Here is a 22,643-nt window from a genome sequence, read left to right on the forward strand (position 1 = left end):
TCGTCTCTGTGTGCCCTGCAATTGGCTGGCAACCGGTTCAGGGTGTCCCCCGCCTACTGCCCGAAGACAGCTGGGATAGGCTCCAGCGCCCCATGTGAGGATAAAGCGGTTCAGAAAATGGATGGATGGATGGATGCATTGCCACATACAACTCTTCTTGCCACTGTTCAAGTCGAAGGGTGCATAGAATCGGCCTGTCCATCAAATCCAGGTTTGAAGTCAGCTGTTTGACCTGGGAATGGACTATTACAACAGCGTACCAACAGTTTGGACTAGCAACGGACAGTTTGAGTTTGTACTATTTCTCCTGCCGAAAACTTGTTTGCTAATCAATCCAACCGAGTGCAATGTGGAGCATGTGTCAAATTGGGGTGGGTGAGGTGATTTTGAGCTTTTTGCTGACAGTGTGGTGCTGATGCACTGCTCTGGACGGTGGGGGTGGGGTGGGTGGGGGAGCAGATTGAGTCACTCCTGGCATAGGGGACACTCACGCAGCGTCGGGTCTGGCAGCAGTCAGCACAAACCCGACCCAATTAAGTCCCCCCCCCTCCTCTGCATCGCCACCGTCCCCCCCTCCCCGACTTATCTTAATCACGACGACGGATCAATAAGTTCTCAAGTGCTAATAAGCGCTGGCACATTTTGTGATATGTGAGCCGCTCCATCATTTCAACCGGCTGCAGATTTATGGGAAATCCATTGTTAGGTCCAAAAGTATGAGGTAATGTAGCACTTAGTAAATGAAGTCAAAGCCAAAAGGATGCAGGGTGATTTGCATTTCATTTACAAAAGGACACGTCTAATCATTTGGAGCTCCATCTCCCTGAAAAGCAGCCGACGTGCTCTAATGACGACTCGCTTCTTTTATAGACGCAGACCGGAGTCATCCCACGAGGACCACAGGGGACTCCACGTGAGCGATTAAAGTCATGTTAGGGGAGGCATTATCGGTCAAGTCATAAAATAATTGAATTTACCGATTGCTCGCCTGGTCATCTCTCTGGCTGACATAATTGTTCATTAGCCATTACGGGCTGCCGTCTCTCATCTATATCTCGGTACGAGGACTCGCCTGACAACGGTGCACTACATCAGAGTGGATGATAATGAGGATTCTGTACGTATGCATGTGTGTACAAGTTGCGTCCGAAAGGTTCACGAAAGATACATTCCGATGAATTCAAACTCTTCTAAAAAGCCAGCCACGGGTAGCTTGGTTATAAACTTGATTTCAAGCATTCACACATGGGACGGACTTCACTCCTATTGGCGGCTTATTGCTTTCGTGTGCGGCGTAACAGCTAAATGCTGCTTCACCGTGTTTGCTTTGACCTCTGGGCTCTGAGCTGATTCTGCAGACTACTTTGTTTGACCTAAACCATTCTGTTATTTAGAGACTAGTAGCCGAACTTAAAGGTTTCTTGTAAAGCTAATACATGAGTAAATCTCATTGTTTTTTTTTTTTAATGCAATTAAAAAAATAGATCATTCTGCTTACGTCACACTCATGTTGAGTGACACACTGTCAGAGATGAGTGAGAGACCCGACCGGTGTGCTGAATGTTTTGCCCTGTTCATACGCAGAATACAACATTCACACTCACTCAGACACCATTCATTCTTAGAAGTGATATGAGGAGATCCAATCAGATTCGAGGGTCTGCCATTACAAATTATTTCATTCAACTTAAGCATTGAGGCATCCATAGAAGCATCATTTTCCATTCCGACCTGCTCTTTACTTTTTTTTTTTTTTTTTTTTTTGGTGACTTAAGTCATCAGCTCTCTACACGTCAAGGTGAGTTGTCTTTTGAGAAATACCACAGATCAGGTTAAGAGAGCCACGGGGGGAAGAAAGTTAAATAAAAAGTCCTTTAAAAAAAAACGGTAAAAACAAACACGCTCCGCTGTTGAAAATAAAAGCACACACTGAAATCCATTCTGATGACAGTTGGAAGAATGCAGGAGGGGACTTGAGCCCCATGTTTGCCATATCTTTTAAGCGTGATTATTTACTTAAAACAACAAACCAAAGCCCCAAGTCTGGCAGGGTTGGACGTCGAGGCCTTTGATTGAGCCCTGGACTTGAATTCTTCGCTAATAAATTGTTCCACGCCTTTGTCTGCGGCATTAGCGCCAGTGGTCTCCGTTTTTCTTGCCCTAATCTCAAGAATGCAGCAGCCTCTTGAGAAGCTTGCGGGTTTCCTTCACTCCGGTGCGTCGCGTCTCGGCTTTTGTTTTCTTAGGACGGCTGCACAGATTGACAGGCCTCACCGTTAGCCGTCTTGCTTTTCACCGATTGCGGCTGAGCACATCAGTGTCAGTCAAGGCTGCAAAGCATTAAAAAAAAAAAAAAAAAAAAAGGCGACGCAAAACCCCCCGCGTCACAAAATATTGAGCAAACTTTTCATCGAGACCTTTTTGGTAAGGGTGGGGCTACCGCTGCTGGGGATGTTGTTTGTGTGTATGATTTTTTTTTTCCAATGTGAAGGTGACCTGGGAGGGATCCCTGAGCTCACAGCACAGGTATGAGCAGCTTAGCTTTGTTCTGACGACAGCTGGCTGGGTGAGTCACATTGACTAGCCTCCTTTGGTCAGGTTCCAACTATGCACTGACAACTGCCTGACAATAAAATAATCATTAGTAGGGATCGAGACACGGCACGGAGGTTTTCAAAGTACTGTATTTAGTTTTACAAACCCCAAAAAATACATGCAATGGGGTAAATAGCTGCTTGATGTTCCGCTAAATTTGTAAGTTTGCTCACTTAGAAATTGTCTCCGATATATAGCCTATGGTTGTTTATGAATTTTTATGACAATATGTTGAACCATCGTACCGTGAGCCAGACGTTCTGACCGAACGCGCCCACAATGCAACCGCCGTAGTTATGACGGACATATTTATGCTATAAGTGAACAAATGTAGAGTAAGAGTGACAAATGATTTCCCCACTATACAGTTGGGGATGTTTTATTTTGATGTTTGAGCATACTGCTTGATTTTCTAACAGTTTAGCCATAATATTCATGACAAAAGAATGAATTGGTAGTGGTTGCTCAAGCAGTGTCACAGTTTTAACGTCGTAAACGTGACATATTTGTTTTATTTTGAAAGCGCTCTGAAGTCTCTTTCGGCTCAGCGAACCAGGAGCGGTGAAGGGGACAATTTGTAGTTACCTAGCAACTGCTCCAAACTCTGCGCTGATAGGATGGCAACGCGGAAGGTTTGGCTTTCACTTCGTCCTAACTTTTGTGTAAAATAAACAAAAGCGTGTCCCCGTTTTAAAAAGTGGTTGAAACAGCGGTGCGTTTATGAGCTTGGGTACACACACATTTTGACTCATAAGTAGCCAGACACTTATTGTTTTGCTTGTTTGTTTAGAAAGTAGTGACACCGTCTTGAGTGCTAAAAAATACGAGCCCTTTACGGTAGAAAGCAAGTATTTATAGTTATTAATCTATTAAATGTTCCTCTTTAAAACCACATGTTAGCTTTTCTGAAGTTAAAACCTTTTCTGTGCGCCCCAATGCGTTATTGTCATTTCATGAATACAATGCTAATTAGTGTGGGTAATATGTGACAACAGACTCGTTGCCGCCTTTTTCGTGAGCACATTTTCGTGTGATCACGTCGCGCAGGTCTGTTTTGTCCTCTCAGGGTAAAAAAAATAGGTTAAAAAAAACACGTTTCCGCCTTTACTTTTATACACGCTGTACAGTGGAATCTCCTCCGTCGCCTCGTTTTCCATTCGATTTTGACCGCACAAAGTGTTGATAGCAAGGCGGCACATTTTATATCGACCTCGCACGCAGGAGAGCCGTCCACCGGGATAAGCTTGCCGTCCATTGCCGGTGATGGTGTGGGAATTTCCGGTGGGCAAAAAAAAAAAAAAAAAAAGGCAGAGGGGCAGCGTTTCAGAAATGGCATTTACGGCACACGTAGTCGTTCCCTATGCTTATATCGACTCAAAATGCTTCTCTATGTTCTTGAGGAATTTTGCCTGCTTTTTGAAACTTTAAAATCGAATAACTTCCATCATTCAAACCACTTTCTCCATTCCAGCTCTTTTTCCAGAGACATTAGTCCTGCTGGGATTTTTTTTTTTTTTTTTTTTTTTTTTTTTGTGGTCACATCCCTAATACGCTTGTTAAGTATTTAAACTGGACCAGCGTTGTCAGACAGACCTCTTATAGGCCATGCCAGTGAAATAAATATCATTTTACTGTCATAAACATGAAAATTGGTGTTATTTATAACATGAACATGCACCAATTTCTGAATGAGAATTGTAGTTAGCATGTCTGCCTCACAATTCTGAGCATCAAGGGTTAAGTAAAGACACTAAATTGTCCATAAGTGTGAATGTGAGAATGGTTAGTTTAATAAAACAATAAATAATGATAAGCAGTGTTGAAACTGATGTCTAAATGTGAGGTCGAAAATATTTCCCTACTTGACAGAATTCCAAAGCAAGCAGTAGGTTGGTGATCACCTCAGTGGCCCTTCAGGATCACATCACCAGGAATTTTCTTGAACCTGATTTCTTGCTTTCGGACCCGCTGCTGACATTCAAAAGCAAAGGACACTCAAAGGAGAGAGCGATCCGAAGCGATCTTCCTCTGAGCCTCGGAGAAGAGCGAGAATATGTACTTGATCCCGTGCCGCTGCCTCCGACGTTAGGTGGGTTGATAGCTAGCGCTACGGTGTTCATCTTGTCTTTAAATATTATTATTATTTTTTTAATGTGCTTCTTTTGTTCAGACACATGCTTTTTTTCCCAGTAAAGACAAGAAATGAAACTATCAGCGATGTATAGATTTCTCTGAACTGGAATAAAAATATTCTGAACATAATAAACCTAAGACCTTTCAAATCGCTAGCTAGCTTGGAGACAATTGGAGGTGTCCGGTAATTTCTGTTGTGTTTTCATTTTATTTTTCGCCAGCTCAGAGGATGGGCTTAGTGGCGTTGCCCCCAGAGAGGCTGAGCGAAGATGAGTGGACTCTAGTGAAAGCCAGATCGGTCCAGCAACGGGAATCCGAGCAGCCTTGCGCAATATGCAGGGAGGCCTTCTGCCTTAAACCTCAGGTAGTAACTGCATTGCCTGTCTGAATGCTTTGCAGAAGCATTGTTTTTTCTCTTTTATTTTTTATAACTGGGGTCTTCTCCACTCGTGTCCTACTGTAGTATCTGTGAATGCTTATGTATGGCTTTCAATGGTAAGGCCTGGCCCGGTGGGAGACGTAACTAATAAGCCAATTAGATGAGCTTCTGTCGGTTTTTTGGGTGGGGGGGATATCTTTTGAAACAACTGCTGTCAAAAACTAACATTCATTTCACGTCCATTATGAATTGCTTCTAAAAAAAAAAAAATCTTACTTTCTAAAAGAAAAAAAATGTACAAGATCAATGTTGAATGTGTCAAACTGTCGCTTGCATTCTCCGCTCTAATGGCTTGTGGAGCTGCTGGAAATTGTCCACAGCAGGGGGACCCTCTCTCCGGTGACGGAGTGTGCTGTGACTAGGCCCAAAACAATGGGAAATCAATCATCCTGTGTGCCAATTCGCATTGCCTAAAAGAGTATAAAAGAACCTCTTGCAGGTAGTCCAGGTTCCAGCCGGCACATGGAGGCTCCTACTGATTCCCTCTGTCCCCTTGGCAAATAACACTTTCACATATGTGCCTGAATACACATGCCTTTAAGATGGAAACACATACACACAAACACCGGGCATGTATATTGCATATAAAAGGTCGACAGACCCCTCTTCGAATTCCAGGTTTTCTTGGGTAAACAGCAGTTAGTCACAAATGGTCTCACGGTGAGACCGTTGTCAACAGAAATGTCATTTAAAACTAGCTCCCTTGACAAGATAAACCCGAAAAGTCGGCTAACTAAGGAACAAAACAGCAGGCAATGAAATCATAACTTTCTTGGCTCATGTAAAAATCTGGAGTCTCAGAATGATCCCGCTAACAAATGAAAAACAAGCAATCAAGGCATAACTGATCCTAATTAAAATGTAAAGTTAACTGGCTAACCAGGGGTAAAAAAAATTATGTTAAATTAAGTTTTACTTGATCCGGCTAGCAAACAAATCCCCAACGGATGAAGCAGAACTTCCCTGACCTAAGTAACGCTCTGGAGTTTTAGCATGATCTTGCTAAGGATTGAACAAACACCAAATGATTACTTTCTTGGCTGAGGTAAAAATTTGGAATCTTCCTGCGATACTGCAAAGTAATCAACAAATGATAATTTCTTTGGTTGTTGTAAGACCTGGAAATTTTCTGAATTTCCTTGAGCAAGGTCAAAATTAGGAATACGCCGATCGATCCGTGGCCGATTATCAGTTAATATTCGTGAAAAAGTGCACGATCGATTCATCCGATCAAAGCCTCTCAGGGCAGATTGATCACCTGATGTAGATAATTGTTCTCGTAAGGGAGGGACATATTAGTTGTTTCTATTTGAAGAAAATACGAACAGGAATGCTACCGTCTCTCTATTAATTTTTTACCAGCAATGCACGACGCACCGCCATGGCAATAAATAATTTTTTAAAAAATCTTTACAATTTTGCATTTTTTCCAGTAACTCACAAGGTTTTGAAATTAGTTAGATGGGTCTCATTTTTAAAATCACAAAATCTGGCATTGGAACAGGGGTGTGTTGACTTATTAAACCCACCGTATCCGTACGTATGTGTGATGTTAGTATGACCGTCCACTTTGTGTTTTTTTTCCCTCCTTTAGGTGTTGCTGTCGTGCTCACACGTCTTCCACAAAGCCTGTCTGCAGGCCTTCGAGAGGTTCTCCGGCCGCAAGTGCTGCCCCATGTGCCGCCGGGAGCCGTACGAAACACGAGTCATCCACGACGCCGCGCGCCTCTTCCGAAACCACTGCGCTGTTCGGTGAATAATTTGACCTAGCCCAGGGGTGTCAAACTTGATTTATGTCGCAGGCCACTTTGGAGTTACGGCTTCCCTTGGAGGGCCTGTGCAAAATCTCAACGTTATTTATTATCCATGACAATTTGACATTTCGGTACAGATTTCAGCAAGAATCATGATAGTTGACACACATGGTTTGTTCCCGCGGGCCGCATAAAATGACGTGGGGGGCCGGATCTGGCCCCCGGGCCCTGACTTAGACACCTGTGACCTCGCCTAACGTATAATTTTTTTTCATAAACGTTTGATTTTATTTTTAAAGTACTTCCTTGTTTTGTACATGCACATTTTGTCTTTTCTTTGAAATTAATTGCAATATTTTAAATGTATTTTTTCTTTAAAAAAAATATTTATACTTTTTTTTTTTTAAGTGCAAAGTTTGCTGAATGTTTTTCTCCTGAATTCTTTTTTCCCCCATATTTTGAAATGTATTATGCTTACTGTACATCCATCAGCAGACTGAAACCAAATCGTATGAAAACCAAAGCATTATCTCCCATCCGGATTAATATTAATCCAATTAATCCATTCCACCCAACAATGTTAAAAAAAAATACTGGGTATTTTATAGAGTAACCAGAGTTTGACATCCAGAAAGCAAATAAATATACATTCCAAATAAAATTGCGAAACAAACATGAATCCTTTACCGAAAACTTAGGATGGCGTACAGATGGATAGTGCATAATTGTTAGTTCCAAAGGGTAATCTGCCTTTTTTTTTTTTTTTTTTTTTTTTTTGTAACGAGAGTGTCTTGAATTCTGTGCTGTTAATCATCTTTTTCAAAGAAACCTTCATTTGGAACTTTTCTTTGGTGGCTTATTGAACTTCGACACTCAATAAATACGCAGAAAAAAAACTTTAGAATACATCACTTGGGGAGTCTACATGTCCTAATTATTGGTGATGTCACTTTACCCATTTAGAATTCAAGCTTTCTGGCGAGGCTACGTGGCCCGGAAGTGGTACGGGAATATTCGGAGGACCGTCTGCCCGAAAGACAAGCGGCTCCGGCGCAAATTCCTCGAAGCCAAGGTGAGTTTGGCTTCGATCGGGGCATGACATCATTGCAATCAGCCTTCTTATGGGTCGCATCCATTAGTCTGAACTAAGTCTCCTCACGGAACTTTATTTCACCTTAATGGGTCAAATAAAGACAAATGTATCTCATACTTTGTGTTGAAGGCAGCCTCTGACCCAAAGTCTACATACACGCACGCGCACACAAACGCATGCACACGCACCAACGTTCACCTGCGTTCACCCTCTCGAGCCCCTTTGATGCTTTGTGAGCGCCTCCGTGTTTGTTCGCTAATACGGAGAGAGTTTTTGTATTATCGTCAAACAGTCTGAACATTCCAGACTCCACACAAAAGCACAATGCCTCTCTCGCACTTGCTTGGGTCTGCTACTCCTTCATCGATTAAGGTGTGCGTCGTGTGTGTTGTGCGGCTCAAGAGGTGACTGTCGTGTTTGGATACCTGGCCCAGGGAGCCGCGTGTCACATTCTGACCCGTGTTTGTTTGCGTGTTGAATGATGGCGTCGCTTTCAAGGTGCCTCGTAGCAACAAGGGAACATTGCCACCTAGTGAACTCGACCCTGGCCATAGAGGAGCGTAATTCTAAACACCTTTAGCTTTCCAAATAAATCTGAAACGAGCAAAATACAAACAAGTGAACTGCTTACGTCTGTTTTTTTTTCATAGAACGTGAAAAGTTGAAGTGATAAAGCCCCAGATTTGTTTGCGTTATTGTTGTCATCTGATTTAGGACTGATGTTTACGCCACACTAATTTGACAGAATTTTTGAGAAGTTGTCATTGCTTCAATGACTGCAAGTCAAAGTGTTGAACAAGATAACAACTCCAATTGAAGTCGATAAACTCTTGACCATTAATTCTCGGTTGTTTGAAAAACATACATGGGAAGAGGACCTGGATAAATCAAATCAAGCGTTGGGTTCAGCAACAGGTGGAATTTTTTTCTGCAACGTCATTACTGTAAGTTATAATGCGCGGTCAAATCCATATAAGCTTTTATGGGTCCGAAAAATGAAAATACCTCAAAAACCCGATTTGCTTGGAAAAAAGAAAGTAAAGGGATTTTTTAATTCAGCCCCAAAAATACATTTGGGGATCCATAAAAGCCATCTGTGATTCAAATTTGCTGTTGACCAATGTTGTTCATCGTTAGTCACATTTTTTTGTGTGTGTGCGTGGGAGGGGTGGGGGGAGCATATCAGTCAGGCCAACTTTCCAGGCATGGTTTGGTCGCATAATCAGCAAAGTGCTTTGCACTTGGAAGTGGCAGACGAAGTGCGAGTGACAGGTGGACGAGGGCCCACCATCGCCCTCCATCACCACCACCGCCGGCGCAGCGCATCAAACGCAGACATTTACTGAGACAATTAAATCGGCCGTGACACATTAGGTCCCGCCCCACCAACTTTCCGTTGCCCGTCAGTCACTCATGTTGAACAACTGGTCGTGTGGGTGGTCATGAGATTCTCATATCTTTTGTCACGTTCGGGATGATCTTCAAGAACATGCCACTGACAGGTCTGATCGTCTCCCATTTTGAAGGCCGGGTGGGTTATTGGTGGTGGGTGTGGGGGTGGGGGGGGTTGTTTGCTTAGCTGACTGTAATTCAAACAGGCGTGTTGGTACTGGGCCCGGGACCTGTGCGAGCCTTTTCCCGAAGACAACAAAATGAACAAGAAATTCAAATCTCAGCTTTCCGTTTGGTCCAATTGACTCAATAGTGCCCCAATTCAGGACTGTAATGCCCTCCTCGCAAGTGGGCAAGGAGAGCCACAGTCAGCTGTTTATTGAATGGGACAAACAGCCAAACACAAATATATACTCGTCAACACACAAATATTGTGGCACATTGAGTAATTACACTTTATGAAACCAACTTATTTCTTTTTTTTTTTTTTTTTTTTTTGCGTTTTTATACAATAAAGTACTATTTTTCTCATGAGTAACTCAACAAAAAATGGTTTTGGGCGGAGCTGGAACGGATTAATGGCATCTTAATTCATTTATTCAACAGTGAAAATTTGGTGTGCGCTCGGTCACGGAACGAATCAAACTAAGTCAAGGTACCACTGTATCCATTTTGTATTCCTTTTTTTTTTTTTAATTCATAATTCGTTTTTAATGTTATATATTTTTGTGTTAGTGCACACTGCGCCCGAAGCATTCTCAGAGTTTCACTTGCACAAAAAAAAAAAAGTATTGAAAAAATAAAATTAAATAAAAAAAGCAGGTCACCTTTAACCTGCGGTGGCGCACGATCTGCATCACCGGAAGTGGTGAGCGGTCAGCATTCTGCAATTGCAGCTTGCAATCAGAACTGTTGCGACATATCTTTTTTATTATTATTCTCTTTTCAAGTTTGTTTCCTGTACTATTCACCGATGGCACTGGCAACGAATGGTAATCTCGAGCGCCAGGAGAAGTGTTTTCAAACGGTACACGTACGCACAATGGTTTCTGCACTTCACGCACTGCAAAAACTGCATCCTATGCCTCCGCGGCAGGTCTCTACTAAGATAGGCAGTGATTTCCTTTTCGCAAACTCACAAAAGATTATATCTACTTTATTTTTCTGTTTCGTTCATGTTCGGAGCCCGTTATGGCTGTTGCTCATCATGGCATGCGTGTGTGGGTGCATGAACGTGCGATGGGCCAAGGTTTGTTCCTTGAAAAGTAGGTCTTCGGTCAAAAAAGTTTGGCCACCACTAAAATAAAAAACTGTGTTTGCATACATTCAAATGGATGTAATAATAAATAAAACGCTTTAAAAATAAATGTATCCTCTTCCCCTTTCTGCGTCAACGGTGCGCCGAGGCAAAGTTCACCGCAGGACCCCGACTCTGTTTGCTCGCCCCGTCGGAAAAGTCGTCCCGCCTCGTAAAACAGCCTCCGCCCGGGCGCTTAACCGTTGTTGAATTAGCGATAAAAAGGCCAGCTGTAAAGCAGCACAGACAGCGTCATACTCGGAAGACCACGTGTTGTGTAACGTGATCGTGTTGAGATGCTGCGACGGTCTTTACGATAACCACGTTTTGTATGTCTGTCTCTTTCCGCTTTTCTCGACTGTTTCAAACCGTTCGAAGTTCGAAATGTGGAGCTCAATCAGGACATCTATGAGACCAACCATTCCCCAAATGTCACATTTTTACAATATAACTCCCAAATGAATGTAGACTTTATACATCAGGGTTGCCCATCACGTCGATCGCGATCGACAAGTAGATCGCAGACTGGTCCCAAGTCGATCGTGAGGGGTGTTGAGGGAAAAAAAAAAAAAACAAACACTTTAAAACGGTACGTGTGCGCTACGATAGTTAACAGGCTGCAAACGTGCGTCGCATGCCTCCGTGTCAGGCTGTTGCACATCATGGCGTGCGTGTGTATGTGCGTGCGCGGTAACTGGTTGATCGAAAAGTCGATCTTCGGTCCAAAAAGTTTGGGCACCCCTGATTTAGTTCCTTCGCTGCCATTGAGGGGTTACACAGTACCTGTATGTATTTGAAAACAGAAATGACACTTTGAATTGTAGATCATAATAGATTGATCACAGAATGGTCTCGAATCAGTTTGCTGCGTTGCTATGGTAACAGTTCTGTTGCACTCCCCACGCAGCAGTTGAATGATTTACACTTTGTGTGTATTCACATAGACAACATGTCTGTTTGAGTGTGTTTCCATGTCTCCCAGCACTGACTTGTTCCTTGACCTGCTTTCCATTACTTATCCTCGTTAGTGAGCTTCTATTGATCCGTCACAATACACAAATGCACATAATTAGCCCCGACGTGAACACACAGCTCTGCTTTTGTGGATGAGTATATGCCCCCCCCCCCCCCCCCCCCCCCCCAGGTGCCAATAAAATGCTCGGTCTCATCAGCTGCAGGAGCTGAGCGACGACTTCGTGCGACGCTGTCACACCGACGCCGAAGCTTTTCTCAGCGATATCGACCGCTCGCTGTCATCGAGTCGCCGAGTATTTCGCCTGCTGGAGAGAAAAAAGCACGTCGCCGAGCCTCGGGAGGACGACTGGCGGCGCATACAGAGTCAGGTCGGGGAGAGGGGAATCATTCTTCTGTTACCTTTTACTGTGATGTGTTCATGTTTGCTCGGGCACCACAGGGACGAACACAGAGGTGATCATTAATTTATCCAAATAATCAGTACACCAACCACATGCCAGTTTTGAAATGCATGATGGGCCTGTCCGCTTTCCACTTTTCCAAAAAATGTCAGTGGCCAGAACTAAACATGCACCTACTGTTTGAATTTTTTGATAATCTAATTAAGGCCCAGCCACTAATTGTTGTTTATACTTGGGATAGGCGAGGGCAAATACCGGCCTCATTTTAAGGTGTAGGGTATTGCGGAGGATGCCGATACCAGCCGCCAATAGTTAACTCATTCACTCCCAAAGACGTTTTGAAACGTCTTTTCAGACTTGGTCCAGAATTGGCTGGTACTGAATGAGTTAAGGGGGGGAAAAGAAATCCGCTAATCGGAGAGTTAACCCATATTTTCATGGGTGACCAGGTGACCCAGCGGGGGGCCGGCGACTGCCCCATCTGCCTGACGGCGCTGTGCGACCCGGGAGCGACGCCTGGCTCCTCTGGCTTCAAGCTCCATCAACGAGGAAGACGCTCGGTGCTCCTGTCCTGCTCCCACCTCTTCCATCAGGTCTGCCTGGATGCCTTTGAGGCCTTCGTTGCGGACCGCAGCCCCGCGTGCCCCCTCTGCAGGTCCAGATACCACAAGAAGCTCATCTGAAGCAGGTAGAGACCCCTTTTGGATCATCGCAGTTAGTAAAAGCAGGATAGAATGGATGTCATATCATTAGCCTTTCCTAACTAAGTGGAACATACTCAAAATCAGAAACCTTCCTAGTCATCAAAAACTTGATCTAATAGTATCGGAGTATTAGTATCAGTGAATTTTACAAGTCTGAGTACATCCTGAATTCTATTATGTGTCGTCTGGAGCAATACTGTCTGTGAGTCCGTATTTTTGTCAATTGGTACTTGTCCAATATCAAACTATTCCTGAGAATACAAATGACAATCATGGGGATATTCTTCAACTTTTATTTGCAAACACACAGACATTAAAAAGAAAAAAAAATCAACAAACATATATAGCCGACTGACAAATTGATTCAAAAAATACATTCACAAAACGTGGGGAGAAAAAAAATGCTCACACGTGGACTGCGCTGCATCACTTTAAAGGTATGCCCACACACCCACACAGCATGGAGATGAATAGAAAACCCAAATCGGACTGCGATGTTTTACGAGAGGTGCTATGGCCTGCTCATCTGAACAAGACCTGCACCGACATCCCTGACAGGTGTCTCATTGTCCACTTTGCAGAAACATTTTTTGAGCTGTGCTGTTTTTTTTTTTCCCCCGTGCAGTTTTCAAACGGCACAACTCTACTTGACGATCAAAAGTACTTCTCTAAACAACTCGAAAACCAGGTCTTTGGTCCTGCTCTGCTTTTCACATCCAATTAGAGCTGCATATTCAACAAAGTAGTCCCTGCCTCAATCAAACAAAATGCATATATACCCCCCCCCTCCAAAAAAAAAAAAAATCTTTCTTGACATCATGAGTCGCCATGGCAACACATCCGCAGTATATGACACCGTAATCGGTCACCAGCTTTTACAGGCCTCCCGGCTGGCGACCGTTTCTATGACAACATTGACGGCCCCAAAGCCCCCCCCCCCCCAAAAAAAAACAGGGGGGGGTCGTAGGTACGTCGCTGGCTTCTGACTAACCTGGCTAGGATCACAGTGGAACTGTCTAGAGAGCAACTAAAAAAAAAAAAACAAAAAGACGCAACAGGACCTTTCACGTTAAGCCAGCGACAGGCTCCTCGTTTAAGGCATTTACGGTGCTTCTGCGGACCGAGGCTGACCATGAATGCGCCGATGTTGCGGCTTGAATCCAAGCTCTTCGTTGTTTTCGTTTGTTTGTGCATTTGATTGTTTGCATGGGGAAAATATGTACAGGTTACTTGGTGTGCACTCGCCATGTTTACTTCCAAATAATGTAGAAAGAGCTATAAAACATATGTACAAGTGAATACAGATTAAATAATCAAAAAAATAAGAATCTACAGTGCCCTTATTTGGGGGGAGGGTGGGGTGGAATCAAAATATCAACTGGCTTGAACTCAAATACAGAGCGCTGAAATTTTTTGATCGAATGACATCATCAGGCTCAATAACAGCAAGATGCTAAAATCCAACACGCCCTTTCTACGACAATGGACTGGCCATTCCAAATTTTCCATTACATATTTTTTGGTATCTGCCATAGTTTTGAGGTAATGCATGAAATTACCTGCAGATTTGTCGCTAGAAGTTTGTCTATAAAGATCTATAGAGATCTATTGAGATGAACGAGATCCTCGTCCCTCATTGTTGTAACTCGGGTGGCAAATAGTTGGAATATTTCAGCACAAAGGGTTTCTGGTAAATTTCCATAGGAATTTAAAATGGGGGGAATAATCCGAATTGGAAACCTTTCATGACAATTGATGGGAATTTATTGGAAAAGTATTATGATAAATTCACAATTGGCTGGCAACCAGTTCCGGGATAGGCTCCAGCACGCCCGCGACCCCCATGAGGAGAAGCGGATTAGAAAGTGGAAGGATGGATATTATCATAAATCCAGACATTTTGTTAAATATATAGCTCTCCTTGCCCACATGCAAGGACATTGCAGTATCTTAACTGCTCCGTTTTCACTTCACCCGAATAGAGGCGTATTGTTGTTTTCATTGAGTGTGCAAAAATAATTTTTGATTGCCGATTTAAATTCAAGCCTATTTTTTTTTCCCCCCATTCTTGGTTTGTTCCTATGGAAGGTTTCCAACAACCCTAGTTTGTGACTGATGCGTTCATGTGGCCTGGTTTTTGTGTCCAGAAAGGGATAATCCCAAACGGATGTGTAGTAAGTATCAGTGCAGTGGCATAGTTCGAATCGCGTTCTTTCGTTTACATATCTTCTCAAAGAAACAAACGACAAACCCACTGAACAGTCTGATATTTATAATAGAGAACGGTAACACAAGAAACTGAATAGTAACGGTTGACATGCTAACTTATTATTATTAACGTGTTGATTTTTTTGTTACCAAAGCTTCTTTCCCACCAAGGGTTCAGTTTGGTACATCTGACATTTTGTTGTTATGGGTTATGGTTTTTTTTTTTTTTCCTTTTGGTACCACCTCATTAGGATTGACCTGATCCAAACATGTCCAAAGAGGACTTGAGGATATGAAATGGGGGGGTCAAATCGACTCCTCAGTCTCTTTCTGGCTGGGTCCCAACTCCCATCCGAGTCGCAAGGGGACGGAATGTCACGAAGCGAAATGGCCCTCAGCTTCCATTTGCGGTATCTACCGATGGGGGCTTCATTAAGTTGCCCGCCGATCCCTTTCACCTTTCAGCAGTCGGCGGGGTGGACGCTGCTGTGGAAATCTTTTCCCTGTCGATCCTTTCACAGAGTTTTCTGATGCCCATTGGCCGAGAGCTTTCCAGATTCGGGGTCCGTGGGGCTGTGTGACAGTTGCAATTTATCCAGACCTGGGCGGGGTGGGGGCGAGAAAAGGAAGAGACAATTTCTTAGGTAAAGCACGTTCCTGTGCCTCTGACGGAATTTTTCAAAGCCCGAGAGTTCAAATTTGACCCCTTTTGATATACGACAGCATTAAAATGACCCCCCGAAATGCCATTGCTGCCTGTAACCTTTTTACCTAAAGCCTTTAGGAGTTCCTCCCGCACTGCCGAGGTGAACTTCCTCACCAAACACAGCGTGGTCACCACCGCAAACAACAAATTGTACGACAGGACGATGTAGAAGTTCCCCAGCCAGTTGAATCTCCCGAAGTCTCCCAGAAGATCGAACCTGGTGATGCCTGGCGAAATGACAAACGAGCCGACAAAAAAAGGCAGAGTCAGTGTACGTCATCCAGATGAGTGGGAATCCTGGGACATAATTAACAGCCTCTGCGGTGGTTCGGAAATGGGCGAGTCAGGGGAGTGACTAAGCACTGCAGTCATGCAAGGAGGACTCATCACTCCACAAGGAACTCCTTCAGCGAATGAAGATGTGCTCCGTTCTGTTCAAATTTGGCATTCCGAAGCGTCTTGGGTGATCCCTGTGGAAAGTCTAAGCAACTCGGAAAGATGGACTTTACACTCCACGCAAAACTCGATTTGCCCTTGTCTAAACTTTCGAGCGCGCACGTCCAACTGTTCGTATTTCCCAACTTTCAGCACCCCTTACTGTTCTTTAAAAAAAAAAAAAAAAAAGGAAGCCGGACAGAAAAATTCACAACAGGCGTTTGATGGCCCGATGAGATGTCAAGGACACACGTTCAGAAATATCTTTATTGAGCATAAGTTGTCCAACAATGTTTCCTGTTGCAGAAATCAGACTGAGGGAGTCCTGTGACATCTCCCGAGCCCCCCTGGTCAAAATGGATTCGCTGATCGATTCGGTGTCTGCCGAGATTTATTTACAGCCACAGTAAGCACTTGTGGAAGCATCGCGGACCTTTAACCAATTTGCCTGCGAGGAGACAGCGGGCAGTGGATGATAGGGACGACCCCAGTCGATCGAGCTTACCGCCGCGGTCTGCGGTTGACTCTCTGATTCTTTTATCGTTACCTGCAATTGATTTGCGCTTGGTTTGACTAATATGTGAAAATGTAATTGTGGGATAAAAGATTTTTTAGAATGGGGAGGCATTGATCCGCCACGGAGTCATGCAAGGTTTGAGAGCCACTGCGTCACGTCACGACAAGCGGAATCACCAAGACAAATCTTAATACGCCAGCCGTCAAGAGTGCGGACCTCCGCCAAGGCTGGATAGTAAAAGACAAATTTTGGCTCCCGTCTGTCAAAGTCAGCGCTGTGCGAAAGGTAGGGAACCGGGAATAACAGAGTCATTTCCTGGCTTTCGAGGTAGTATCAGAGGCGGAACGACGGCTGTGTGAAAGCGAACCGTGGAAAGCTCGGACCAGGATGTGAAGTTTAACACCAAAGAGACTCAACTTCTCCCACGTGGTCGAGTGTTTTGTTTTTTTTTTTTTTTTTTTTTTTTTTTTTGTTTTTGTTTTTGTTTTTTGGGGGGCGCCTGCTTGTGATTTAAGGTGACCAAGCCAACAATACAGAGTTTTGTCCTACCCCGTGTTGAAAGAAATGTTATTCTGATCGCAAATTTTTGAAATTTCCCCAAAATAGCATCTAGCGCAGTGGTTCTCCTTAACCTGGGTTGGATCGAACCCCAGGGGTTCGGCAAATCGGTCTCAGGGGTTCGACGAAGCCTCGGCCATGGAAGTTAATACACACCCGACTCAACATGTCAATTAGTTATGACACGCCTGCTTGGCCATCACTGGCTGCAGATGATCACATGATATTTGCTTGTCCAATCAGTGCTATGGGAAATTTAGTTCACTCAGTAGTCACCGTGTGACTGTCGTGATAGTTAGTACGTCATACACTTTTTTAAAAAAAGTATACTTATCCCTTGAAATGCAACTAACTTTTTTCTGTTTTTAATTAAAAAAAAAAATTATGTCTTGAATTTGTAAAAAAATCACAAATTTTGAAGGGTTCGGTGAACGTGCGTATGAAATGGTTGGGCTCGGTATCTCTAACAAGGTTAAGAACCACTGATCCAGTGCAAAGAAAAAAAAATCGGTCGTCAGTTCTAAAATGACATCGCTAACTACTTGCATGGCGCGCTTTGTTCTCGTGTTTCCCATCATTGCAGGCCTTTGTGAACGGAGATAGTTTGGACGACGTGGTTGTTTGCATGTTCTATGAATCCATTTTTTTGCTTCATATACAGCACTTTGTATGCGGTGGTGGTTGTTTTAAAGTGCTCCATGAGTACGGTTGAGTATGACCAACCATTGGTGCACCGGTGAAGCAGACAGAACCAAGTGCGAATGACTTTCGTCATACCACAGTCAGCGCCACACACATAGTCTTTTTTTTTATAACTATTCAACTCAATCTCAGGCAACTGACTCCTTTTTATCTATTCAGTGCCACAAAGCGGAACCTGTTGATATTTTGTCAAGCTTCCAAGTGAGTCACTGTATGTGCTCGCTCTCTCTCTCTCTCTCTCTCATATACACATGCTATTTGAACAGCTGTGGTTTGCGCTCTGCATGTTTATTAGTGTCATTGTCATGTGACAGTCGCGATCGTCTCTTTTTTTTTTTTTTTTTAAGCCTCAATTCCAACCTTCCTTTCGTTTCTAACATCATTATGGGAAGCATTGGGATAATTTAACTGTCACTTGAGGTAGGCGAAACTCCGCCTTTACTGCTAGCGTCATGGCAGATACCAGCCGGTACTCACCTAATGTTCTGGACATCACTGGTAGGGCTGAACTCAGCACCAGGATGGACACACAGCATCCAATAATCTACAAAAAAGGAAGGACGAGAGAGCCATCAAATGAGCGCCACTCCATTTTGTCGTAATTGCATCAAGATGACTTGACGACTAATTCCACATATTAGGCGCTCCATTTTGACAACTCCGTTTGCATGGCCATCAGTCGTGAGAGAAAACTAAAGAGAAGTGGAGGAAGAAAAGAAGAAGTGGCACTAATTGACGTGGCCACACACATGCAACACGGCACTTGATGTTAAATGGGCTCCGACATATTGTACAGTTGGCGCCTGTGAAGTTGCTCATTACCAGGTTCTCTGTGTATTATTGTCCTTTCACCGGAGCCTCGCGGCTAGTTAACAAGCCTCGCCACTCCCAAACTCATTACCAAGTGAATAGGTGCCACTATGGGCCAAAAAGAACTCGCATCCTTCCTTCCCCCTTTCCTCTGGAGGACAAAAACAAAGAAAAGAAAAAAAACTCCAGCCCTCTGATGTACAAGAAAAGAGCTTGCACTTTGCCAATGTTTGCGCACCCCACAAACAAATATTGGAGCGATCGACGAAAGCCATTGAGAAACCCGGGAGGGGAAAACATTAGTGAGCGGTAGGACGTTGAGGAAATAGATGAAAACCCAGAGGTGGGGGTCTTCAAGAACATTCTCAGCACCCTTGCCCCCACTTCACCCTGACCACCCAACCCTCGTCCTTGTGCACGTCGCCTTTACCGTTGTCATGGTTGTATCATCCTTCCTGGGTGTGAGACCCTCAAAGAGGCGCAGGCTGTAGAAGCCAACCACGGAGGAAGCCATCAAATAACTGTGCGGCAAACCAGTCAAGGAGCGAAGAATAGTTAGAGGGGGGGTGGCCTCGGTTTATAACGGAATTCCGTTCCAAGGGCGGCGACATCAATCCGAATTTGTACCTCTAAAATTGCGAACACGTCCATTATGATTGACAGCAGGGATCGATGTGGACGACTAAAAAATAATAATAATAAAATCTCAGCCAGCAGTGCAGCTTAATTGACTTTTGTAGCCATTCAGAGTCTTCACAAAAAAAAAAAAGAGAGAGGGATGTGGCGGTCACTGAAAGGATACAACATGAGGATGATCTCCAACACGGCCTGGACCACGCCAAAGGTGGACAGAGAGGTGTTCCCGATGCCTCCTCGGTCCTGGAAAAGTGGAAAAACCGCATTATTCAATGTCGTCACGCATTACCAGTTCAAATTATTACCTGTTGTTTGTTAGTACGTTTGTCAAATCTCTGAAAAAATACAAATAAAATCCGCTCGATTGCAAGTTGTTATTCAGTGGCAGTTTTTTTTTTAGTTCGCACGATAATGGGGAAACTTTCTCGATTTTTACCTTGGTTGGCAATTTTTCTTTGTCGCCTATTCATTCGTTAGCATGATAAATGAAAAAGAAGTTATTTTGCTGGTGCCTTTTGTTTGCTTTTTTTTTGGGGGGGGGGGTTAAATAATGCAAAAATGCCCAATTGTTACCTCAACCAAGGAAGTTATGTTTTCGTCGCCTGTTTGTTAGATTGCTGCATCGCGTAAAAAGTCAACAGTGTTACCTCAGCACTTGGATTATGCTATTTTTTTCACTGCTAATTTGTTAGCTAGAGCCATTGTTGCATTTTATTAGTTGGCAAAAAAAAAATTGGGATTTTTACCTCTGTCGATAGTTATATTTTTATTTCTATTTGTTATCCGGATAAAACGGATTTTCACCTCAGTCTTGGAAGTTACGTATTTGTCCTGTTTTTTTTTTTTTTTTTAATGAGCCCAATCACAGTCAAACCTCACATTTTTGCCTCATAGTGGAATGTATTTGTAGCAAGATCATGCAAAAATAGATTTTTACTTGCACACGCGCAATTAGACGGGATTGACGCTGCAAATGGCACAATTTGATTTTTTTTTTTTTTTTTTTGCATGCAAATGGTGAATTCAGACATGACCGACTGAAAACGCCCGCGCAAACAGACAGTTGGCGAATAGGCATTCAATGGGAATTGGCCACTTGAGAGCTCCAGTGTAAATCCAGCGAGACAGAAAGATGGTGCAAAGTAATTTGCGCTGCAAAGAATTTCCCCACTTGAGCGCCGAGCCAATCCAAATCATGAATGGAAGTAAGATGAAAGGGGCTCCTTTTCAAATCCCTGCCCATCGTACAATATGTGAACAGGTGTTCAAACATCCCCCCCCCCACCCACCCAAAAAAAAAATGTTTTCGTTGAAGTGAGACGTCAGACTGTGGCCGTGCCAAACATAAAAACAACGCAACAAATAACACACATCTCGCCCTGAATATCACTGCTGCCATACCGCCCCAAGACTTTTTGAAAGTGAAGCGGGGGGGGGGAAGAAAGAAAAAAAAAAAAGACATCCATCGACATGCTCCGCACATTGCTCTAGTCACTCGCTAAATATTTGCTCTTCCAACACTTGGCTCCTCCACCATTTGCTCTTTGGGAGGAACGACTGTATTGTGCAGACGCGGCCGTCAATGGCTCACTTTTCTTTTCACGCTTGGCTGAGATCCACAAACTTTTTTGGGGGGTGGTAGCAAGATCATGGCAAATCATCACGTTGCAGGATCATGCTGATTTTTTTTTTTTACGTCAGTCACTGAAGTACCCTTTTCATTCCGTGATGTAAATTTGTTTGCTCGCTCGGACGTTTATTACGGTAATGCTGGTTACGTTTTCATTTACAGTTGGTTTGGTAGTTCGCGGAATCCCGCAAAAAACTGAAGAGTTTTACTCTGGGTCTCGGGGAAGTTTGGTTTTTGTCCAGTTGCTTTCTTCTGTTGCTCGCTCGCTCAATAATTTCAGATTTTTACCTCAGTCAAGGCAATTTTAGGCAAAAACTGCAGCTTTGTGCAACACGAAAGGAGTTTTGCTGGCGTCAGGCCGAAACATCCGAGGTCCAAATTTGGTCAATTTAATTTTTTTTTTCTTTTACAAATCAATCCCCATTGGTCAGTCCCCATGGGAGTATGTTACCGTATTTCCACACTAAAAGGCGCATTGGATTATGAGGCGCACCTTCAATGAATGGCCTATTTTCTAATTTTTTTTCATACATTGGCCGCACCGCATTATAAGACGCAATCTACAAGGAAACGCCAACAGAACGATCAGATGTCAGTAAAACTTCTTTCATAAAGCAGCGACACAGTTCACTGAACCAACAGCAAGTTATAACATTTAGTCGTTAACGGTGAACTCTTTTGCCGCCTTAAGTTTGAACTCTGCGTTGTCGGCATGTCTCGAGCAAGGAGCCATTTTGGGGCCGAAATATTACCATAATGACCATACACAAGGCGCATCGGATTTTAAGACGCGCTATGAGCTTGTAAGAAAATGGAAGGCTTTTAGGTGCACCTTTTAGTGCGGAAAATACGGTGTTTTTTTTTATTTTCAAACAAATAATTGAGGATCTTATAGTTGCCTGAAAAGAGATGGTTTTGGAGGTGCGAGTTTCTGCCCGACACCAGTCGTTATGTTTTTATTGTCTAGTTATCAGTTAGCCAGGCGGCCAAAAACGTCAGATTCTTCCCTCGTCATGAGCAGAATCATGTGAAAACGATTTCAACTTATTTTCGGGAAAGTTTGTGCAGTGATCCATCCAATTTTGTTACAATTATGATTACACTGTGATATATGTGCAAATCGAGCAGTTTACGTTAGTTGGCAATTTTTCAGCATTTTGGCATTTATATTCATAAAAAAATAGTTCAACACAAAAACACACTTTTCTGAGCAAAAGATATTCACGTGTTTTGATGGCAGATGAAGCATGAGTTCGTCTTATTCTAAAATGTGTAAAATGTTTAGCCCACATCACACCGTACCAGATCGTTGTCTTAATGAAAGAATTGTGAGCTGTGTCCTTTGCAACTTCTCATCCCACCTCTCAGCATAATGCAGTCCAGCGTTCGGGAGTACACGCGCCAAAATATACATGATGTAGAATTATAACCTTTCTGACGGCGTCCATAAAACCTGCCAAATGACAGCTTTCATAAAAGTTGAGCTAATGGCAGGGCAAAGAAACTCCCCAAGTTTGGCTTCAGAGAATATGGTCCAAGTTTTAGATTATTCTTTCTAATTATGTTTTATATCTTTCCGAGCCACCTTGAGTATCATTATCTTGATTTGTTTGGTGAAGGAGCCAGAAGTGAGGAGGAGGTGGGTGGGGATGGGGGGG

General features: G+C 43.4%; 2 protein-coding genes across 2 annotated transcripts in view; one reads left to right on the forward strand and one right to left on the reverse strand.

Annotated features, from left to right (window-relative positions):
* Nucleotides 1-3,186: 3,186 nt before the first annotated feature.
* On the forward strand, nucleotides 3,187-13,103 carry rnf32 (ring finger protein 32). Its single transcript, XM_019883759.1, has 7 exons — nucleotides 3,187-3,227; nucleotides 4,465-4,684; nucleotides 4,950-5,092; nucleotides 6,762-6,919; nucleotides 7,885-7,993; nucleotides 11,876-12,046; nucleotides 12,529-13,103. Exons 1-7 carry the CDS (start codon nucleotides 3,213-3,215, stop codon nucleotides 12,760-12,762), a joined length of 1,050 nt encoding a protein of 349 aa, XP_019739318.1. The 5' UTR covers nucleotides 3,187-3,212; the 3' UTR covers nucleotides 12,763-13,103.
* A 281-nt stretch (nucleotides 13,104-13,384) lies between these two features.
* Nucleotides 13,385-22,643, reverse strand: part of lmbr1 (limb development membrane protein 1) — a 42,157-nt gene continuing 32,898 nt past the window's right edge. The window contains exons 13-17 of the mRNA XM_019883786.1: nucleotides 19,522-19,598; nucleotides 19,150-19,240; nucleotides 18,387-18,453; nucleotides 15,763-15,924; nucleotides 13,385-15,592 (exon numbers count right to left, since the gene is read on the reverse strand). Of these exons, the coding sequence (XP_019739345.1) occupies nucleotides 15,507-15,592; nucleotides 15,763-15,924; nucleotides 18,387-18,453; nucleotides 19,150-19,240; nucleotides 19,522-19,598 (483 nt within the window). The 3' untranslated portion in view covers nucleotides 13,385-15,506. The remainder of the gene's footprint in view (nucleotides 15,593-15,762; nucleotides 15,925-18,386; nucleotides 18,454-19,149; nucleotides 19,241-19,521; nucleotides 19,599-22,643) is intronic.

Source organism: Hippocampus comes, unplaced genomic scaffold (assembly GCF_001891065.2).
Source record: "Hippocampus comes isolate QL1 unplaced genomic scaffold, H_comes_QL1_v1.1 scaffold527, whole genome shotgun sequence".
NCBI classification, from domain to species: domain Eukaryota; kingdom Metazoa; phylum Chordata; class Actinopteri; order Syngnathiformes; family Syngnathidae; genus Hippocampus; species Hippocampus comes.

Bases quoted from the DNA above. Each gene is read 5' to 3' on its own strand.
- rnf32 (XM_019883759.1), top strand. The intron at 5,093-6,761 runs GTAGTAACTGCA...TCCCTCCTTTAG, and splicing joins CCTTCTGCCTTAAACCTCAG to GTGTTGCTGTCGTGCTCACA. The intron at 6,920-7,884 runs GTGAATAATTTG...TTACCCATTTAG, and splicing joins CGAAACCACTGCGCTGTTCG to AATTCAAGCTTTCTGGCGAG.